The sequence below is a fragment of the Anopheles moucheti genome, chromosome 3 (assembly GCF_943734755.1).
Source record: "Anopheles moucheti chromosome 3, idAnoMoucSN_F20_07, whole genome shotgun sequence".
Taxonomy (NCBI): Eukaryota; Metazoa; Arthropoda; class Insecta; order Diptera; family Culicidae; genus Anopheles; species Anopheles moucheti.
In genome coordinates, this window is record NC_069141.1 from 89,324,582 (window position 1) to 89,346,396 (window position 21,815).

The 21,815-nt window shown below is 45.5% G+C and overlaps 4 protein-coding genes and 2 non-coding genes across 6 annotated transcripts; 4 read left to right on the forward strand and 2 right to left on the reverse strand.

The window, feature by feature from the left end:
- The first annotated feature begins 2,055 nt into the window (after positions 1 to 2,055).
- On the forward strand, positions 2,056 to 2,128 carry Trnav-uac (transfer RNA valine (anticodon UAC)). The gene has a single exon. It is a non-coding gene; the product is annotated as a tRNA-Val (tRNA).
- Positions 2,129 to 4,219: 2,091 nt separating this feature from the next.
- Positions 4,220 to 4,292, reverse strand: Trnav-uac (transfer RNA valine (anticodon UAC)). Its single transcript has one exon. It is a non-coding gene; the product is annotated as a tRNA-Val (tRNA).
- A 1,342-nt stretch (positions 4,293 to 5,634) lies between these two features.
- Positions 5,635 to 7,256, reverse strand: LOC128304245 (alpha-tocopherol transfer protein-like). Its single transcript, XM_053041404.1, has 2 exons — positions 6,537 to 7,256; positions 5,635 to 6,453 (listed from the first exon to the last, which is right to left on the reverse strand). The coding sequence occupies exons 1-2, from the start codon at positions 7,254 to 7,256 to the stop codon at positions 6,178 to 6,180; spliced, it is 996 nt and encodes a 331-aa protein (XP_052897364.1). The 3' UTR covers positions 5,635 to 6,177.
- Positions 7,257 to 9,452: 2,196 nt separating this feature from the next.
- LOC128304696 (alpha-tocopherol transfer protein-like) lies at positions 9,453 to 11,858 on the forward strand. Its single transcript, XM_053041903.1, has 2 exons — positions 9,453 to 10,169; positions 11,595 to 11,858. Exons 1-2 carry the CDS (start codon positions 9,453 to 9,455, stop codon positions 11,856 to 11,858), a joined length of 981 nt encoding a protein of 326 aa, XP_052897863.1.
- Positions 11,859 to 13,786: 1,928 nt separating this feature from the next.
- On the forward strand, positions 13,787 to 15,842 carry LOC128302554 (retinaldehyde-binding protein 1-like). The gene is made up of 2 exons (XM_053039404.1): positions 13,787 to 14,857; positions 14,944 to 15,842. Exons 1-2 carry the CDS (start codon positions 14,144 to 14,146, stop codon positions 15,202 to 15,204), a joined length of 975 nt encoding a protein of 324 aa, XP_052895364.1. The 5' UTR covers positions 13,787 to 14,143; the 3' UTR covers positions 15,205 to 15,842.
- Positions 15,843 to 18,901: 3,059 nt separating this feature from the next.
- Positions 18,902 to 20,450, forward strand: LOC128304295 (clavesin-2-like). Its single transcript, XM_053041458.1, has 2 exons — positions 18,902 to 19,642; positions 19,719 to 20,450. The coding sequence occupies exons 1-2, from the start codon at positions 18,902 to 18,904 to the stop codon at positions 19,971 to 19,973; spliced, it is 996 nt and encodes a 331-aa protein (XP_052897418.1). The 3' UTR covers positions 19,974 to 20,450.
- Positions 20,451 to 21,815: the final 1,365 nt, after the last annotated feature.

A 21,815-nucleotide genomic window follows, 5' to 3' on the forward strand; every position in this document is an offset into this window, starting at 1 on the left:
ATGATTTTCTTTTCTGTTCGGGCAATATTTAATTTTCACTACAGTTTTTCACTAAAACCACGGGTGTTTGATAACATTACCCCTTTTTGCACTAGTAATCAACACTTCTTCTGTTGCGTAACAACACAACGTCGTAGTAGCACCGCGATCTGTAGACAGAAGAACGAATCCAAAATTTCACCAAGTTGCACAACCGAATCCTGCAACAACCCCGGGAACAGAAAAAAGGTCAACACCTTTCAGTCACTTTATGACGTGTGTTGTATTTGGTTCACTTGTGACTCTTGGTGCACTTCAATCGAAAAACTATTGCAGATGTGTGATGTCCAAGAAGAAACCCACAAAACCTCACCAAGTTCTACCACTTCAATTACCCTCTCGAAAAGGAATATCTTGAACACAGCGTGACACTCCGATAGAATTGGTCGGTAAGTTGAGGCTGTCTCGACCAGTGGCTGCTACTTCCTTACACTTCACACACTGATTCTGTCGTCGGCTGACACAAGACAGCTACCACCGATCAAAGGCTGATTGATTCCATCTGCCACCGGAAGCGCGGGATGGATGTACCACCATCAAGACCAAGACTCCGACAGGCCCAAGATGCGACCGTTCCGGCGAACAGTCCAACGGCAAGTGATTGGCACATGGGATACGATTTCGAACCTGGAGGCTGCAGAGATCTCCAGAAGTCGTCGGACCTTAAGTTCCTCTCATCTCTCAGAACCGTTCTTTGATCGTTTGGTTTGCCGTAAGAAGCATTTGTTTAATTGCGTTAGTTTGTTTTCCCTCTCTTGTGTGGACTCATGTCTTTGCTGGGCATATGTTCTTCTCTCTGGTGTGGAATGAAGTCTCTCTACGAGGAAGATTACTCAGCGAATCAATGTGCGACACAATCAAAATCGAAAGTGATCGTTACTTAACGCATAACTTCAGTGCCATTTACTGTGACACAACACCGACAGAATACGGTCTGGTCGCGTTTGAATTCAAATCAATAAAATCAATTGCAGCATAGACAGCATCACTGAAGGAGAACTCAAAGTATCTAGAAACGTTTGATGCTATATGAGGGAGTAGTGTACCCATTGGAGATGAAATCGCCAATCGTTATTAACATATTGCAGAAGTTGCATCACATTTTCTAGTGCAACATATGTAATAACCCTGGGTTGTAAGCCAAAACCCGCCAGATTGAACTATAAATAACATAGTTTGATCTCCCTGTTGTCTTAAAACATCAGACGATTGAGTTCACATAAAATCGCAACTCCTGTTGAAGATACAAAGAGCAACATCTGCGACTGATGTTGTTTCAGCTTTGGCTTTAGACAGCTTTAGACAGGCATTATTGCTAATCGCTCGCAAAATTGACAGAATGACAAGCCTTTCCACGATTAATATTAACCCGGTGGTCTAAATACGCGCCCATGTCTCTAAAGTCACTGATAAGCAGCAAAAGCGTACAGATGAAAGGAAACAAATACACGAGGTGAGTGATACCGAGTGATACGCGCGTGCGTTATCATTTTGCGCGCGCATTATTAGCTCATCGATGTACATAGTTGGCATTTTGAAGCGGAAGAATACTTTTGAGTGTCTCCGGGACACATGACGGAGGCGAATCGAAGCGAAGAAGAGCAACAGTTTCAATGGACTTAGTAAGGAAAGATTTAATAATCAATAATATACGCAGACAAGTATATTTTTGCTCCATCGTCAGACGGGACAGATGAGACGCTGGTGTGTCGGGCTACTGTTTGTGAATCTATCTCATCGCGCACAGTTTGGGACCTATTTTAACGTCGATCGTCGAAAAACGCGCGAGCATCCCAGTGTGACATTGACCCCGGTGTGACCGCCGCGCGTACATTCCTATCAGTCCCGTTTGTTCTTTTACCAGATTTGGGAAAGAATTTATTATGTGAGATGATGTTCTTCCGTGTCCGGTGGTGCTGTGGTTTTGCACAGGTCTGGTAATCTGTTCAGCTGATAAATCCGTATGATGAAGTGTAACGAAAGCAGTACGTTTGCGAGCAGCTCGTCAGCACGCACGGTTCCATAGTGTAGCGGTTATCACGTCTGCTTTACACGCAGAAGGTCTCCAGTTCGATCCTGGATGGAACCAAAGCTTTGTTTTTTACTACTCCTCCTCTACCCTAATGTGATGATCAACCAACCACCACCCACACGTAAATAAATAATAACATAATGTATGACTTTCACATATCTTTTCTGTAGTGCGACCTTCATAAAAAAATATTCATAACCAAAACACCAAATAACATGAGACAAATTGTACAGCTTATTTCAACTATTACGGCAATAAACATTCTTCGGAGAAAATCTCGTTTGGATTCGAGGGACTCTATAAGTCTCGATCAGAGCAAATGACTCAGGGGCGCATATAGGGATTATAAGTTATGAATTTTCTTTACTAAAAACAAACATGCCCAGAAATTTGTGTGTTTTTTTTCTTCTGCAAGTACAAAGAAAGTGCCACATTGCTGCTGGCCTATGGCTTCGTCGTATCCCACGTCAACTTGTGGTGTTGTGTCTTGATTGAATCGCGCAATTAGTGTCAAATTTTGAAACACACCATGCCCTTTAACGGCCCACTGTAAGAGAAGCTGTAAGTGTCAACGCGCGTTCGCCACTTGGTGGCATCTGTTCCGCCGAAGGGCCGTCCCTAAATGCAATAATTGATCAGAACTAATTAAAACCGTTCCGTCAGTATTCCCTCCATTGCTGCTCAACAGGCCCTCGTTTGTCGTAAGTCAAGGAGAAGTTGCGTTTCTTTCCCTTCCTAAACATCCTCACCGGGGATGGGGAGTTCTAAAACTCGATTGAATGGATCAGTTTTCATCACCATATTTAGAGCGTCCATTTGGAGTGTTTGCTTTTTGTATCTCTCCTATCCAGTAGTGCCCTTTTGCGAGTGGGTGTTGAAACATTGATACGATCAACTAAAACGCTTGCATACGCATCGAAACGCGCAACAACAAACACGCTCAAGTGGGCGAAAAGTATAACAAACCCATCGCCCCATACGATGAAGGGCCGATGCGTGCAAAGAGCGCGTGATGAATTAATTGAATTAAGGGCGCACACGATTATGATGCGATTAATCGCGGCCCGATATTAAGTGACAGAATGTGGTTCTAGTAGTTTGGCTTGTTCCGCCGGCCCTACTAAAGCGGTACGCGTCTCTGTGTGTGCTCTTTCAGGCGTCTTTTTTAATTAAATTTCTAACCCGATCGATCATTTGTGAGTGCAGTGCAACCACGTAGTAAAAACGTAAAAAAAACGAAACCTTGTGCTCTCGTTTCGAATGGAAGCCACTTAATCGCTTAATCGATAAAAGTAATTGGAACGAACGCTATTATTACCGATCTGCCACTATGTGGTGACCCCGGAAAAGAAGACAGTGAATGAAGCTGAACGCATTCGGTTTCAGTTTTCAAACGTTTCATAACCACATCCGGACGGATATTGGCATTAGAAATACAAAAGTTTTAATCAATTCCAATACATGAAACTCCAACCTGATGTGACTTTTCCTTGACACTCTAGTCTCTAGGGGTGCGTTATCTTTTCTCGGATGCCGAAAGGTCTTGAGGTTTGCTGATAAAAAGCCACCAAGCGTAACACAAAAGCACAAGAAAAGCTGCGGAAATTCATACAACAAAAAAAACGATCGACTGACAAATAGCGTCCACGAGGCCATTCGAAGATGAAAGCAAAAACAGTGAACAATTAGATAAACAATGCGTCAAGCATCAATCATAAACGCCCGTTTGAGTGTCAAAAGCAACATGACGACCAGATCGGATCTCATTCCAGCTACACGACGACAGGCCAATGGGAAAATGTAGCAGCAGTGCTGTTTTTCCTGTTTTCCATTTTTAACCTCAGAATGTAACCCTTTTTCCATCCCCTTATGATGGCTCGTTTACTTGCCTGGGGTGCTGATTAGCATAGAATTGAAGATGTGACGATGAAGGTGAAATGTTAAACGTCTCTCATCAAACAGACAAAAAAAATACAAAACGTTTATTGTGGCTGACAAATTGTTTTTCTTTCGGTTGCAGGGTAAAAATGGTTAAAGCAGCGAGAGCCTCATGTCACCATTTGTCATTGTTAAGCGATGAGTGTTATGTTGAATGGTAATAGGGGAAAAAAATATTCACCTACCTACTCACAGCAAAAAAAAGACTTCTGGTTCCATCCAGGATCGAACTGGAGACCTTCTGCGTGTAAAGCAGACGTGATAACCGCTACACTATGGAACCGCTGTCGGGGGCTTCACGCTCCACGTTCAACATAAACCGAACACTCGCTCATGCGCATTTCTAACCGAAGTGGTGTTCATTCCGAAATGAACGCTTGACTGCTACATTAAGGTGATTGTACACGAGCAAAACCACTGCTTTAAAATAAGTGTACACGTTATCTATTCTTATGATATGCGATGTGTGAATGGAAAATTAAATTGAATAACATAAATTTTCTATCTTGTATCCAGAAATTATTAAGATGAAAACAGTGTAAATATTTCAAATATATGCTATGAACATGCTTTTCTACATCGCAACGAATTCCATCTTGCGATGATAAATGGTTGTTACTTTTACTTCGCTCATTCACAACCGTTGCAAGATCACATCAACATCCAAACAAATCAAACATTTCAACAAATCATGACACGATTTAATCATGGACGATGGATTTCGGCAGACTTCCCAACCACCGTCCTAAACTCAATTATCACCCCCGCCGAAACTCTAGAAACAGTTTGGAAAAATGCATTCTGTTCACAATCTGTCTATCGATGACCTTCGTGTGGATCAAGCCAAAGCAAAGCACCCCGTTCAAAAGGGCCAGCAGGCACACCAGGCAAACGTTATACCCGAAGCGAAAATCTCTTAGTCTAAACTAGGGGTGGGGAGTTACTCAAACGACCGTTGGAAAATGAGTTTTTTTTTCGCTAGTTCATAAATTAAAAGTCCGCCCAAAAACCGTAGACACACACGCACACTTGGCGGCAACCATGATGCCACGCTGAAAATGTAAACCGATGCTGTTTGTAACCGTTGTCCGCACCGTTAGGAGAAGCAGCAGAGGAGTTGCGTTTCGTTAAGTTAAGGCGACCGTTAGGAGCTTACAGACAGAGCAGAACGTATGATTGATATCGAAACGGATGATACGCGATGAAATATGTGTAGTTTTGCGCTAGGTTTTTGGCTTGGTTACGTGCGGAAGGTCGCCCCAACCGTCGCTTTGTTCGGTTAGGATGATGGTATTGATGGTGAAATGCCCTGCAGCGAGTCATCGCCGGTTCGTCAGAGCGACTTGTTAAGATGCGGATTTCAACAACGGGTAGTCAAGGTCAGTTTCGGGCGTATCGGCCGCACAAGGTTGGCTAGACGTGTCTGCGCTGACGTACGCATCGGACGCTAATTCCTAGCGGCGGGTGAACGTTTAGGAGAATGTTGAATGCATTTCTTCACCGCACAACCGGCTCATTGATGCATATCGATCGGTCGTGAGATCGAACACTGTAATTACCCAACCCCTTTATCGGCCGGGCGACAAGCGATGTGCTCAAGGGGCATGCAATTTTGCTGAGAATATTCCCATCCCACAAAACGGAATGCTTTTTATTGCGCGTTTAGCATTGACAATTAAAGAAAGTTTTACAAACACCTCTTATAAAGCTATGTTCACAACCCACCGCCGGTAACCTTCGTGCATCGTAAGCGAGCGTACGCGTTCGCTTTCTTATCGTGTAAGAAATGTAACAATAAAAGCATTGTTAAATACTACCTTACAATCTACACTTTTCTCCACTTCCTTGTGAACAAGGCACCAGAACTTGGCGGCAAAACAAGTTATCGACAGATTCTGTTGACCCACCCCGGGGACCCTTAACACAGCACACGTAAGCGCACATAAGCACCGCACCAGGTATCGATCCTAATTATCTAAGCTATAAACGCTGACCGATCGCGCTCGTTATGACACCAACCCCCCCGGTTTCGTTCTATGGGTCGTGGATGCTAATTGACTTACTCTTTGGTAGTTAGATTGGTCACCAGCTGGTTCTCCGGAATGCCACACAACCGGAATGGACCCTCAGCTGAAGAGACCCTCGGGGTACACCTTACGCATGTCCCTTCAATCGACGGTTAACTTCCGGAAACTTCCAACCATGGACTCTTCGCCCGGGAACTCGTTCCGCTGGTTGTTGCGTGCTGATCGACCACTCGCGCCTGGCGCCGGTATGGAAAGATCCATCAGGAACTGTTCCTCAAGCTTGAACCATTTCGCTTGTGTTTCGAACATGCGCCGAAAGTTATCGGTTGCCTGTTTCAAACTTTGCTGACCACCGTACGTGGTGGGCAAGATCGCGGGATCTACCGAGTTCCGCAGTTCGTCATGTGTGCGATGGAACTATTGCGCCAGATTAACGAGGGGAAAGAGTGGGAAATAGTTAGATAAGGCGTCAAAGCTAAAGAGACTTCCGGCAGCAGTACCTTAAATCGATCTCTTATCTTGGGGCTCAACAGCGGAAGCAGAATGTCCAGCAACAGCCAGGTAATTCTCGGCACCTGCACCATGTGCACCTCCTTCACGAACATCGTCACGACCTCGTTGATGGAATCGGCCATCAGCTTGACCTCGCTCAGCCCCCACGCACCGACGTGTGCCATCGACATCCCGGAACAGTCCACTATCCAAACCGTCCCATGCACCTGTGTCCGTTCGTACTCCAAACACGTGTTGATCACCAGTGCCCCAAGTCTCATCTGCAGCAGTGCGGTCGTTTCCTTCGGATCCATTGCACCGACCCGCACGACGATCGCCATGCGTCGCTTCCGATCGAACCCAAGCGGTACGATCGCGTCCAGATCGAGCATCCGTAGCACATTCGGATGGAAGGTGTTCACCTCCTCGCCGTACAGTGTTCTCATGCGCATCAGAAACGCCATACCACCTTCCAGGGTTGCGCAAGCCTCGGCAACGTTAAACTTCCGGTACCGAAGAAATCGCAACAGAAACACCGCGTCCGTGCGACATCGTACGATTTGCGGATGTTTGGCGATGAACTCGCGCAACTGTGCAATGGACGAGTCGCGTGTGTCCTTATTCTCGTGCAGCTCTTGCGCGGCCAGCGCCAGATCACGCTCATCCAGTGTGGATCGATACGGCGCGTACTCGCGCGGATGTTTGTCCATTTCATCCTCGTACTGCATGGTGGAGAGAAGAAGGAAGTGACACCTTTTGGACGTACAAATTTACACTTCGTGGCACACGGAGAACGGTCGTGATTCTGATGCTAGTGAGGTGACCCTGCTGTTAGAACTAGTGCTCGATCGAAACTGTTTCCAGCGGCGTCCAGCGTCCTCCTGGTTAGTGCGATTTTCCCCCCTTTTCAAGATCGCGGGTAATCGATCGCTAATTGTCTAGTGCTTGTCCACGCTTCACACGCTCATTTGCAATTGCATGATAATGCTTCGCTTTACACGCGTGTTGGTAATGTATCGAAAGGGGAAACAGGTTGCACTAGAAAGCGAGTCGAGAACTCAGTAACGCAGCTACTACCGGGTTGGTAGCTTTCTAGCTCGAGTGTGCGTAGTGACATAAAGAAATTGGTGTTAGAGAGAGGTATGGATGTTGCTACACATCTGTCGACACTTTCCCATTCACTAGCGGTTGATCTCAGGTCTACCGAAAAACCCAAACCTAACGATCCGAAACGATACTCGGCGTGGCGCAACAGGCGAATTGTGTGTGTTTGACGCTGTGACGAACTCAACAACAAAAAAAGTAATTAAAAGACCCACAGCACACGAACTTCATCTCCCGGTCGAGATTACATCCAGAGAAAACAGAAGCCCGATTGTTGTTGCACAAAAGCGATGACGAGACAGTAACCGTCTTCTTGCCCCTCGTCGGCGCGTGTTTCGATTTCGCAGTCATTGAAATTGAGGTTACGTAATGTGTGTTCGTGTGCTTGCGTGCGCGTCTCATTATGATGGAAGGGTCAAACCCTACCGAAGGCTTGTTAACCTGCAATACCCGGGGGCTGTCGTTATCCTGGGCGATAAAGATACGGCGAAGTACGACACAAAGGAAACCATCAACTGGCAGGATGGTTGCTTGGGCGTAGACCATGACCTATTCTGGATGCGACGACTATGGATGCGAACGCTACGCCGCACTGTCCTTCACACACTTATCTCACACGATGAACTTGCAGCGCCTGTAGCTCATCAACAATTTGCCTATCCGTTACTATCGGCACACGATGGTATCGGTATCGCTTTCACGCAACAGGGGGCCAGAGAATGAAGCGCCAAAATGATCTGCTTGCTCTGTTGACCGATCCATTAACCCCGCACAGCTCCAAAAGATCCTCCGTTCAGCTGTCCAAACAAAACAAACGTTTGTCGACGGCGCAAATGTATCCGAAAGCAGATTACACTAGCATTTCGGGGTTGCGGTTGTCACTCAGCTTGTCACTCCGAAGTCAACACCGAAATACCGGAACGCTGTTGGTACACAGTACACCGGTTTACCTTTTTGTCGTGAGATCCAACAAGACCTTGAATTTTGCATCCTTTGGAACCAGATTGTTGTGTTTTTTTGTTGTGTTCCCTTCCCCCCAGGTGCCATGAACAGGGAACCATTTCAAAGGTCAAACAGGCGGGCTCTTGGAGATCGATAGCGAATATGACAACAAAAAGGGTGAACTTGTCGTGAGTGCGAAACGGACTGGACACAGTGGTGGACGACTCTCGCTATCTACGCCGTGATCCCAATATTAGAATAGGACCTATTGCCAAATGGAGGAATGAGATACAACGACATCGATTGACGACATATTCGCTTCTTTTACAGTTTTGCATTTCGGCACAAGGCTATGCCACCGGCAAGAGTTGGTCAAGCGGGTTTAATCAATGGTCAGCTGACGTAGACTTCCAATTTACCATATGGCCAAATCGAGCTGCCTAATTTTCGCCGCTCTGTCTGACTAATACGTCTTGCGAGTCTTCGAGGCCTCGCTGCTCCCGAATGAACTCCACCAACATTGTCGTGGAGACGAACTTCATCCGGAGCTTAAACCAGTTGTCCCACGTGATGCCAGCAATGGGTGGAAAAAAGAGCAACTAACAAAAGCCCCGGACAGGCACTGGTCGCGAACGAGAAGAAAGAAAGCACGATGAACCGCGCGGCTACCTGTCCGCAAAGGGGACAACACCTCCCAGTGTGTGTAGCGCCGGAGTGGAAAGGGAAAGTGCGGTTTTCCACCGTGAAGAGACCACGCACGGTGGAAGCTCCTGGGCTGGGCCGAAGCTTTCGCAGACCGATCGTGTCGATCGGCGGTGTCAGTTGGTGTTTGGTGGTGATCGCGAACAGGAGCATCCATTGGATCGAGAGCCGCGAGAATGACGGTCACGTACGGTGTCGAGAAGTGTCCGGACAAGTTCGACGAGTATCGGTGCAGCCTGCCGGAGCAGTACCGGAAGTTGGCGGCGGAACAGCTGCGCGAGGATGATCTGATCCGGAAGCAGGCCATCGATCAGATGCGCCAGTGGATAGCGAAGCACCCGTACATCCGTCGGTGCCGTACGGATTCGGTGTTTTTGCTACGGTTTTTGCGCCAGCGCAAGTTTTCCATCCCGAAGGCGTGCGAAATGCTGGAACGGTATCTCGCCCTGCGCCAAACCTTCCCACACTGGTTCCAGGGGTTGGATCCGTTCGATAAGACCATGCTGGCGCTCGGCGAGGAGGATGTGTTCCATGTGCTGGGGTTCGATGCCAAGGGACAGATCGTGATACTGATCAAATCGCGCAACTTTCGCGTGGACAAGTACGATCTGGTCGATCTGATACGGTTTCTGCACATGAACATGGAGATCCTGTCGTGCGATGAGCTGGTGCAGGTGGCGGGCGTTGTGCTGGTGGTCGACTGCTACGAAGCGTCCATGGCCCACTTCACACTGTTCCGGCTGAGCGAGATGCGCAACATTGGTCCGTACATCAATCACCTGCTCCCGATCCGCTGCCGGGAGATCCACGTTATCCGGCTGCCGAAGGTGGCCGCGTCCATCGTTGACCTGCTGTTCACCTATGTCAGCCCGAAGCTGAAGCATCGATTCTTCGTGAGTAGAAAAACCGCCGACCCAGGACGTAGAGGAACGGGCTTTCTTTGTAGATCTTGGACGAGAAATATTGCAATGCAATTCACACCTCCGAATATGGAGCGACGTTTGGGGTTTTGTTAGACTCTTTGGTGAAGTGAACATAAAGATAAAGTGTGTGAAGAAAGGCCTCCCGCTCTGAGACAAAAAAGATTTGTAGGCCACCCGTTTGGCGCAATCGGAGCGTACTTACGCAACGTTGGATTGTTGGGCGAGACACAAACTTCAGACTGGCCGTGTGGGGTCTTGGTTTGAATTGTTTGGATATTCCCAACGTCACGATTAAGAAGCGGCAACGTCCGGCCTTGCAATAATGTGTTGCGTGTTGGTTGGTTGCTCTGAAGTGCCGTATGATACTCCAAATAGCATGATCTTCGATCGGACCGATCCGATACTGATCTTGCGTGTCGTAGAAAGAGAAATCCGCACTTTGGCAATTTGCAATATTATCTACAAAAGGTGGCTGTGAGTGGGAAAAAGAAAGGGAAATGGACACATCTTATAGCGATCGTTGCCAAATCCGAATGACTAAAGCAACGCCGCCATGCCGCTAATATACATAATATATGCACAGTGAATTTTAAATTCAACGGTATACCGTACGGTGTGCCTGTCCTATCGAAAGGATAGGGTGTGTTGAAGGTGGACTGACGGTTATTGTAACGGTTGAGTCGACCGGATGATTACAGCTTTGTGACGTATTGTTAGGAAAAATCCGTCACCGAAACCGTACGGTACGGAACGCACAATCGTTGAGGAGGTAACATTATTGGATGATTATTGTCTTCCAAAAGCCTCTCCTGATGAAGTGATTAAGACTCTGCACTGCAATTAATCATCGAAATGGGTTTAACCTTGAAAAGAGAGTTCGATGCAAAATGTTGCAACCTTTTTATTTTTCAAAGTGTTTGACCTGTTGGAATGAGGGCACACAACACTGTGTTCGATCTCCTAACAGGTTTTCCTTCCGAGTTGTGAATGAAGAAGGGAATATATATCGGTTTTAGACGCAAAAGTTATCGTATTATTGCTAAACAGGCTCCAAATTGGGAACATGAACACTGAGCCCCGTCTGACAAAGGTGTTCGATCTGCACAGAATAAATCTCCACATGTTATAGGAAATTTTAGCAACATCAGGTGACGTTATGTGTGGATGATAAATCTTCGGAACAGGTTTTTGGAAATGATGAACATACTTGGTAACCAAGCTTTCAGATCATTGAACTGATTGTTTGAATGTGTCCTCAAGCTTTCCAATATCTTTAAATAACATAAAGGGGTATAACTAAAGTATACAATAAAAAAAAGGGAAGGCAATAAAAATTAGGTGATTACAAACGGTTCGCTATTAATAGGCATTTCTCTTTTTTCCGTTTTTTCACAGTTCCACAAGACAATCAACGAGGCCGTAAGCTACCTGGGCAAGACTCTGCTACCGACCGAGTATACCGAGGAAACTGAAGAACCGAAGGCTCTGACACACGTCTACAGCAAGCGCATCCGCGAAAGCCGCGAAGAGTTGCAGATGCTGGACCAGATGGAGATAGATGTGGCAAAGTTTTCATCCGTCTGGAGCAAGACTGGCAGTGCGCCGGGCGGTATCGATACGGGCATGGTGGGCAGCTTCCGCAAGCTGGACATCGATTGATGGGGGTGTTATCTGTGTTACTGTGTGGTGTCGCAGGCTTTAGGTTTCCGATCAGCAAAATCATTCAATTTTATTTATAAGTAATTTGGTGTTCCCTTGAAAGCTGCATCGCACACTCAAACTGTCTCTCCTTTGCCTGTCACCTTTCCTCAATTCCTTCCCGTCCAACTTCTGTAGGTCGGGTTCGCATCACTAGCGTTAGGGTCTTAGGCTCATAGGGTTGTATCTCGTATTATGCTTAGTATTAAATACGCTGAACCATTATTCACGTTCCGCATTCTCCGATGCATTAGATCACACGTGCTCTATTTTCCCGTTTGACGTGAACGTCAACATTTCAATAAGGTACGAATAAGGGCAAACAAGCCCCTGCATGTAAGGATTACAATAAAAAGCCAAACGTAATAAAAATTCACCCTCAACATTGTTCAAATGAATCAGCAGCTGTAACGACACCACCTCGTTATTATGTTTAAACGCGGATCATAGCGCTTGTACTGGGTTAGTCAGGAGTTTCAAAACAGCGCCTACCGATCGGTCACTGTTTATGATCGATTTCTCCAGACATCCCGTTTCTTACGTCGTTTGCCGTTACACAGTTTGATCCGTAATCAAATCGATGGTGATTGTCCCCACGGCTAATTTTGACGTTCGTCGTCTGCTGTCCGCTGAATGCACTAGTAGCGAGCCATTGGCAGCATACAGCAGATCGTTCATTATGTCTTCGGTGCAGCATACACATTCCTTCAAACGAGCTTGTTTTGATAAATGGCATAGCATTTGTAGCGATTGTGTTTCTCTTTATTTTATGTTTTATGTTCGGGGCGGAAACAGGAGAGTTTCTATGCTGCCATGGGTGAGGTTTCACTTTTAAATTGTGATTGCGTGATTGGATCGTTGCTAGCAAACGATTAACCCACGAATTTTCGACGTTCAAACATCCCAAAACATAAACACTGCCGGAATGTAAGTTACCCGGGAATGGCAGATAAGCTTGGATCAAGTGCCAGCGGGCTTGTCTATGGTGCCCAAACGGATCATTTCTTTGCCGTATTTATGGTATTCGTTTTTTTAGATCTTTCAAATTAACGATTACTAGGAAAAAAGGTTTAGTAGTTCCATTAGGCAATGTGATTGTGATGTAACATTCGAAATCGAAATAAACATTTTCATCGAAATAAAAAATGCGCCTAGAGGGGATGGAAAGACAGAATTTCACGCTCATTGCATACTTTCAGGCGTTAGTACCTGCAATACACTCTTTACAGAACGCCTAAAGTTATGCAACTGGAAAGAGATAAATGATTGTTTTAAGCTATTTCTTCTAAGGTTTTTAGGTTATTATCTTAAAAAGGTATTCTGTCACGATATCCATCAGATCATTAGAGCACATAGGTGAAACGTTTAATTTTTACTGTATGATCTGATGAAAAAGAGTTGCAAAATTAGGAGTTTCTAATGTTAAACAATGCATATCACATATCTGCGTTAATTGTCACAAAACAACAATCGAAAAATATAGTTTGCATAGTCATAATTGATTTACCCTTCAGTACGCACGTTCCTTCCTCCATCAGATATGTCGCCAACAGTGATATAAATTCTACCAATCTAGTAACGCACACCGACAACACTCGCACATGATTACTAAGGCCCCACACACTCCAACAGGGTGGTTTTGAGATGGAAGATACGAACACATTTGTTGTACACGCATCGAATCAGTGTGCTCTTCTGCAATCATTCACAATGATGCGATCTTTACGTCCGACACGCCATCACTCGTGCTGTGCCTTCGCAAAAGTAAACAAATAAACCATAAACGTACCAAACGTCGACGACTCCCACTCCAAAAAGCACCCAACCCTTTGCAGGTCATCATTGACAGTCGCTTCGAAGCCGGAATTTGTGCTGCCGTTCGACGAGAGCGTCTGTGTGTTCCACTGCGTCAGTCAGTCAGTCAGTCAGTCAGTCAATTAAATGTATCTCCAGACGTGAGTGTGGACGTTGGGGAAAGAGAGAGAGAGAGACAAGTGATCACTATTCAAAAATCCGCTAGATCACAGTACCAACAAACAGCAGCGAATACGGCAACGAGTGAATGGGGCAGGAACGAAAATTCAACCCAAAACGAGAAGAAAAAAGCTTCGTAATCGTCCGCGAATGATGTTCCGGTGGAGGAGGGAGTTGTATGTTATTAAACAGCACCAGAACCAACCGGCTCCCGTGACGAGGTGTCAGTGTGCTCAGTTTGCTAACGGACGCGGTCTCGAAAACGGTCCGCCATGGCACGCGCTCAAACGTTCTTCCCGTGTGTGGGTCACTCCGGGGCAGGCGAGTTGTCCACCCTATTGCAGGAGATTGCGACCGCTGAGCTGCGTGAAGAGGACCAGCTCAGGGAGCACTCGCTGGCCGCGATGCGTGAATGGATCCGTCAAAATGGACGACTTCACCGTTGCCGTACGGACGATCGGTTTCTGTTGCGGTTCCTGCGCGTGAAGAAATTTTCAGTGCCTCGTGCTTGTGAAATGCTGGAACGCTACCTGACAATGCGTCAGACGTATCCGCGATGGTTCGCCCGACTTGATCCCGACGATCCCGATCTGGTGGCTGTGCTGGACGCTTGCTGTATGCTACCGATCGGGCGCGATCCGTCCAGTGGTAGAATTGTGATCTTCGGTGTGGTACGGAACTTTGACGCTCAGCGATACAACTCCGACACCATGATCCGGCTGAACATGCTCGTGGCCGAAGCGTTGCTGGACGAGGAAGCGAATCAGATTGCCGGATTTACACACATCTTCGACAATGGAGGTATGACGATGGCACATGTCACCTGCTGGACGCTGGACAACCTGGCCGGATATCTCCGGAGCGTCATCAACTGTGTTCCGGTGCGTTTGAAAGAGAATCACTTTGTCAGCGTACCGACATTCGCTGCGCAGATCAGCAAGTACTGCTTGTCGTTTGCCAGCGAGAAGCTTCGCTCCCGTATCCATGTAATTACCACAGCTAAATACGTTCATCTCGACGCTATCACTGACAGTTCTAATGAGGTTCTCTTCTATTTTTCCGATGATGCCAGTGCCACAGTACGGTGGAAGAGTTACGTGCGAAGGTGTCACCCGAGCTCCTGCCGCTAGAGTACGGTGGAAAGGGCCTCTCGCTGAAGGCTTTGAACGAACGGTTCCGAGAGTTCCTCCGTTCGAAACGGACCACCTTGCTCGAGTTGGACGATATGGAGATCGATCTGAAAGATCCGCGGGAAGCGTCCGTACACGAAGACGTCGGTGAAGTGGTAGCGGACGGTGCCGCTGGAAGTTTCCGAAAGCTCTCAATCGATTAAATCAACGGTAAACTGTCCAAGACAGAGTACGCTCATATCTTCTGCCTCAACCCGTACGAAGGCGTTTAAAGTGATAAGCTAACAAACGCTGTCTTCCCACTGCTCAATGCAAAAAATTATCTTATCTCCAAAACGGGGCACGGTTGATTGTTTCAAACATTAGCTTTGCCCAAAGGCAAACATCCATCGCGAACGGAGAACCGTGAAGGAGACTGCCTGCATCGCTCGCTGGGTTCACCCGGTCAGGTTTTCGGAGCTGGAATTCTTGTTTAGTCACGCTGTTGCGAATGACGTAGCATTTAGCAATAAACAAATGCCAAATGATAGATCAAGATGGCGCAAACGCGTTAAAAAAAAAGGAACCCCCCTTCTAAAATTCCCCTAAACCTATTAAGCACCACATCGATCATATGTTGTAACCTCGAACCCGACATTGAAAGTTAGAAACTAGTTCTGGGCGAATGTGTTTGGTGGTCGCGACTATGAAAAGCTGATGCGTGAACTCTACACTGCTGGTAGAGCACACTTAATAATTGTTGCGGTTATGACGTAAAACGGATTTAAAGGGATGTTAGAATATATTCTTCCAGTATTATGTTCAAGTTTAAGGGTTGCACGGGTTTGGTAAAATAAATACTGCGCACAAATTAAACGAACTTACTTACATTAATTGGAATGTTCGAAACATGAAAAGTGCTAATATGAAATTCGTGAGTAAAACAGTTGAGTAGTAATTCTATTAAATACATTTCAACAAATTCAAAAATCCAATGCATGCGTATATATTTATATTGCAACTATTTTGTATTGTGTGACGAAAGCACTCACATAAAGCTCTTTTCTTGAATGCGTCGAAGCTTTAAGCTCAATTTTGAATTTCCCGCCAAATTAAAGCTCATACAAGCTGTCGAGGGGCTCATCAAAGATTATTGCAGTTTTCTATTTCTTTAAAATTATCACTATGTTTAAAAAAGAAACATTTTTGTTCTCGAATTATTTAATAATTTTAACTTAATACATGGAAATTGAATTAAACTCTATGAATAATGAAATAAAATATTTTTCTGTAATATTAATAGCACTAAGAATTATAGTACAAATATTAAAAATCCGAAGAAGTGAGTGAAATTTTGAGAGACGTAAATAATTTTGGATAAAGTATTTTTCGGTTAAACGGAAGTTATTTTGGGTTAAATAAAATTAGTATAGCAATACGGCTAGATCGTTCTTCATGAAATACAAGCAACATCGTTGCGATAGGCGTTAAGGAAAGAGTCTCTACTAGCTTTGCTACTAATTGTATTACAGTTGATAGACTTCCATCTCTTGGTCTCGTCACGTACATGACACCATGAGGTCCAGTTTTTTTTAAAGTTCTGTTAGGAAGTAGTGCTTCGGTTTGAAAAATTATAAGGAAATCAGTAAATAACACATCTTAACTCTCGAGACTGGGAGATAATCCAAAGACAATACGACCCAGTACAAGAAAATATGTCCTTGTAACCAACGATCGTAAAGTTTTATTATTTCATGATGGTTCGTTATGTGTGCCCTATGCGCATATTTTACAACAATTAATAGCACCACTGATAGCAATCCGGTAGCAAAATGGTCATCAGGTTATCTTAGGGTTAAGGTCGGGGATATTTGCACTATCGTCGCCGATACCTGGCCCGTACTGCAGCAAGAAGCCATAACCACTTCACGGCATTGAATAATGCACCTCGCTCCAGCGTACAACATTTGCTCACTTGCCCAAGCGTACCACACCTTCAGACACGCCCTGCATCCAACCGGGTCCGAGACGAAGATTTCATCTCGGTGCTTCACCGGACTACATCGTCCTACGAGTGCAGTGTGATCCGCAGTCGTGTGCAATGACAGTTCAATTGAGCGATTGGGCAAGCATGTGGCCCCAAAAAATGAAACCGAAGCCGAAAGAGCATCAGTTGTGGCAGTATTACGCCATGGGCTAGCATTTTTTGTTGTTGCTGTACTTTTTGGAGGGATACCCGGACCACCTATTCAAAGTGGCCGTCATCACTTGAGCCGCAGCAATGGCAAGTAGTGAAAGTACAGTCGAAAGCTCCTGCACCGAAAAACTCCGGCAAGCAATAGGACCGACGGAATGGCTGGGCAATTGAATAATTGAACCTTGGCGTCTGATTGGGACGGATTTTCAGACGGTGAGCTGGCAGAGATGCTGATCGGAGCGTTGATTTACCCATATGGACGAACCCGTGGTGCGTGGTTTCTTGCTCTCGTCTCGCCGGTGGTGTTATTTTACCATCCATTTGTAATCGTTCAGCAGCATCATTGCTTGTAGCCGTCGTACTAATACGAATAACTTGCACTTTACGATTACTCAATTTTTCCGTCCATCACGTAAAAAGGGAACAGAAAAGGAAAGGATTGCGTAAAAGAGAGAGAGAGTGAAACGGAGAGAGGATCCCATACCGTACCGAACAACAATAAAAGGTCCCGCGGCATAAATTATGAAAAGATATATTGTACATTTAAGATGGTGTCGGTTTTCGTGAGGTGTGAGTGCATATACGCATGTTGGGGGCCTGCGCAAGTGTGTGTACGTGCTTACTTATTAAAAATTTGAATGCTATTATTATTTGCGATGGTTGAGCAGACAAACAAATCAACATTGCACGGTTTTGGGTCAGTTTATGAAATAACTATGGGGGGATGGAAAACCAGGGGGGATTAGAGATGATACATGAGATGAACATTTTCTTCAACGCGTAATGGGGATCACTAATAAGATTTCCAATACACAACCCTTAAAAAATCGAAGTTTTGTTCTTAAAGTACGTTATACTCTTAACCAATTCTCTTTTTCGTGATAAAACTTTTTGCCAATTATGGGAGTTGGGGTGTCCCGGTAAGAGTTGAACTCGGGCCCCTTGTTGTACACGGTAAACAGCTTACCATTTCTGCTATGTGATCACTTGATTCCAATTGCATCAAAAGCCTCATTTCAGTAGTCCACTTCTCATTAGTCGTCAGCAGCCAACGACGGATAATTGAAGCTTTTAAGTGAACAAATCATACACGTCACGATGAAATTCATCAAAACCCCCACGCGCATATGAGTAAGTGCTTAATGATTCTCCACATCTCCGGTAATTCTAATGCAACTTTCGCGGTAAAATTTCCATTCATACACACAACTAACGCGAGTGTCTTTATACTGTTGCACCGGATAATCGATTATCCATCCATTATTCGGTAGAAATTGCAAATACCTCTATAGCTTGCAGCTATTGAGCTGCTTCGCATCTCTGTCTCTTTTTCGTATGTTGACCTAACGGTCCTTCTAATACCAAAAAGTAACAAATTGTCACCTACGTACATGTAGCAAAACATTACAAATCTGAATCTGCAGGAGGTTTCCTTTTGAATGAAACATTCTCAACTAGCAACTAAGAGATATCCATTGACAAAAATCCCATCACTCTCTCTGTTTCTCAGTTGCCATTTCCATTTCCAACATGCGCGCGCGTCACAGCATTCGTAACCCGAATCTTTAATTATTAAACCATCGATCGTGCACCTCGGTGGTTTATTTTGTCTTGATCGGTCGTCGGGTGCGGTTGTCTCGCTATTACAGTGCCGGTTGTCGTCTCGTCTACTGTGAGTTTTCGTTAGTGTCCGTGTGGAAAAAGTTGCGTCATTACAAGCAAAGATGCCCAGTGACGAGCTAGTGTTGCTTCCGGCACCGAACCTGGACAAAGCGCCTGCCCGCTACGATAACGAGATCGATGAGCTGGATGCGCACTGCCAGCAATTAGCGCGGGACTTTCTGCGTGAAAACCCGACGCTTCGTGACCAGAGCCTGGTGCAACTACGTGACTGGATAGCGAAGCATCCGAGCATCAAGCGGTGCCGCACGGATGCACGCTTTCTGTTGCGCTTCCTGCGCACGAAGAAGTACTCGTTCATCAATGCGTCTACCATGTTGGAGCGGTATCTAGCGTGTCGGGTGGTTCATCCGCACTGGTTCAAGCGGTTGGATATCGAGGATCGGGAGATGTGTGATCTTGTGGAGGCGGGCTTTCTCTACCCGGTGCTGGAGAAGGATGCACGCGGTCGAACGGTGATTTTTGGCGATGCGGGCACGTTGGACCCGAAAGTGTACACCGTGGGGCATGGTAGTCGAATGCACATGCTGGTGGGTGAAACGTTGTACGATGACGCTTCGGTGCAGTGCGCAGGGTTTGTGCTCGTGTACGATCTGTCCGGTATAACGATGGGCATGTTGGGGTTGGTGACGTTGAACGATATCCGCGATCTGGCGACGTATCTCAACAACGCAGTGCCGATGCGCATCCAGGAGCTACACTTCGTCAACACACCGAGCTTAGCGCTGAAGATCGCGAACTACACGTTGGCCCTGATGAACGAGAAACTTCGCAACCGTATCATGGTAAGAGCGTGCACACGCAGTGCGGAATTTCAAGTGAATGCACGGAGTAAAGATCTCGTTTTGTCCACATCCACAGTGTCACCGCAGTTGGGAGGATTTGCACAAAAAGGTTGACAAGCGACTGATGCCCCAAGAGTACGGTGGAGTGATCCCGAAGGAAGTGCACATTGCGGAGTTCAAGAAACGCTGCCACATCTACCGTCCACAGTTGCTCGCGCTGGATGAGATGGACTACGAGGTGGGACGCGATCTGGACAGCTGCAAAAAGTCACACGTGGCCGAAATTGAAACGGGCACTATTGGAAGCTTCCGCAAGTTGCAGCTCGACTAGCAAACAAAGAAAGCAACCGGATCGGATGGCGTAGTTTTTAAAGCAATGGGTTCTCTCAGACTGTGATGTATCTTTTGACCGTTTGTTAACATACAATAATCCCGAATGTTTTCATGTTTGCCTTCTATACTCATTGCTCTGGTGGAAAATGGTGGATTGAACGTACTTCACCCCGTGTATGGTAATGATTCGAATAATTTGAAAACCGCCCCAGGCGGGCTTTGGTTTGGTAGCGTTCGACACAACCATCTGTTGACATTGCGCGTAATGACAATAATTAACACCTTCGTGGAACAACACTGGAATGAAGATGGGACCATGATCGAGTGAAACACCGACTTTTGTTTCTCATCGTGGAAGATCGAGCGTCGGGTGCGCTGATGTGACCAGAAATGATAATCTTTATTCAAGGATGACCCTCACGCGAGGTGTGAAGGATAAACTATGGATATACCACCGTCTGTATAACGATGAAAATTTCTAGGGTTCGTGTTTATAAGGCCTAATGGAGAGTTTAACAATGTGTACATTTGTAAAAAAAGTGTATATTTTATACATTAAAAAAAGATTTTTTAACCAAATTAAACATGCTTTATGAGAGTTTATTTTAGCTTTTATACCACTATATTAGCATAGAGACAAGAATTTGTCTCAATCATGCTTCATCAAGCATTATTATGCTTAGCATGCAATCGTGACGCACCCACTTCCTGGTTGATAAAATCATTGGGAATTACGTGCCGGGAATGTTATTCTACACAACATAGCCATTTTGACGTCATGGCTTACTGTATATTAATTAATTCTGCAAAACACGCACGAAACTTTTTGTTTGACAACAGACAGAAGGGAAAATTTTAAAAGCGCCTGAAAGTATGCAAATAAATTGATGAATTTTAACAGCAACCAATTGCCTACCCATCGGGGGCGCTACAACATTATTCAAAGGCGAATTACGATCGTTCGGGAAAAAAACATGCTCCTACTCAACGGTTTGTTGAGCAAGTTAAATATACACATCTACCTAACAACAGCTCGTTCACTGCACCAGTCACAATGTTGCAATTGCTACTCGTCCATTCCTAGCACAAACATTCTTCTCCATCCATTATTTTGTCACTTGCCCTTTTAACGGCATTCCCGTAAGGGGAAACCGATTATTAATGGTAGTATTTGCTTTTGCTACGAATGCAAATTTATCATTTTCATCGTTGGCTTGTCTATTCTGAAATGTAAACAATACCTTTGCAGGTTTAGTTCCTAAACTATGGAAATAACAAACAATGAAATTGACAACTCAAATGATTATTGGAACATAAATAAAACTATGCCGATCCAGGCAGAAATCAACATACAATGCAATTATTGATTCAATTATTCTTTACAAACCATAAACCAGACATGCCCTCATAACTTAACAGCAGTCATACGCCTCTGTCAACAAAATACCTTCCCGTGCAGATTTTACTACCGTCATTTCACTTCGCACAGCGAGAGCTACGTGCGAAGCATCAACGGTTCGTCGTCAAGCAACTCGCGACGAAAATGATTTCCGTTGCCACAGCCCTTGGCCACGCTCATCCGGTAATAGGACACCAATACACCAATCACCGCGCAATTCGCTTGGAAATTTTTGATTGATTCTCAGTAAACTCATGAATTATGAATAGCCCGATACGCCCCCACCACACCTTGTCCGTGTCTGCCGGCCGAAGAAAAACACATTACACCAGCCAAACGAAAATGTACACCCGGTACGTTTGGTATCGTAGCACGTGTTGACCGGCGTGGCAATCGTTGTATTGACCTTAGTGCCAATGGAGGCGCACATAATGGCGATTC

Coding starts and splice junctions, on each gene's coding strand:
- LOC128304245 (XM_053041404.1), bottom strand. CDS start 7,256: ATGCAGTACGAGGATGAAATGGACAAACATCCGCGCGAGTACGCGCCG. Junction 6,454..6,536: donor AGATAAGAGATCGATTTAAG/GTACTGCTGCCG, acceptor CTGGCGCAATAG/TTCCATCGCACACATGACGA.
- LOC128304696 (XM_053041903.1), top strand. CDS start 9,453: ATGACGGTCACGTACGGTGTCGAGAAGTGTCCGGACAAGTTCGACGAG. Junction 10,170..11,594: donor AGCTGAAGCATCGATTCTTC/GTGAGTAGAAAA, acceptor GTTTTTTCACAG/TTCCACAAGACAATCAACGA.
- LOC128302554 (XM_053039404.1), top strand. CDS start 14,144: ATGGCACGCGCTCAAACGTTCTTCCCGTGTGTGGGTCACTCCGGGGCA. Junction 14,858..14,943: donor AGCTTCGCTCCCGTATCCAT/GTAATTACCACA, acceptor CGATGATGCCAG/TGCCACAGTACGGTGGAAGA.
- LOC128304295 (XM_053041458.1), top strand. CDS start 18,902: ATGCCCAGTGACGAGCTAGTGTTGCTTCCGGCACCGAACCTGGACAAA. Junction 19,643..19,718: donor AACTTCGCAACCGTATCATG/GTAAGAGCGTGC, acceptor CCACATCCACAG/TGTCACCGCAGTTGGGAGGA.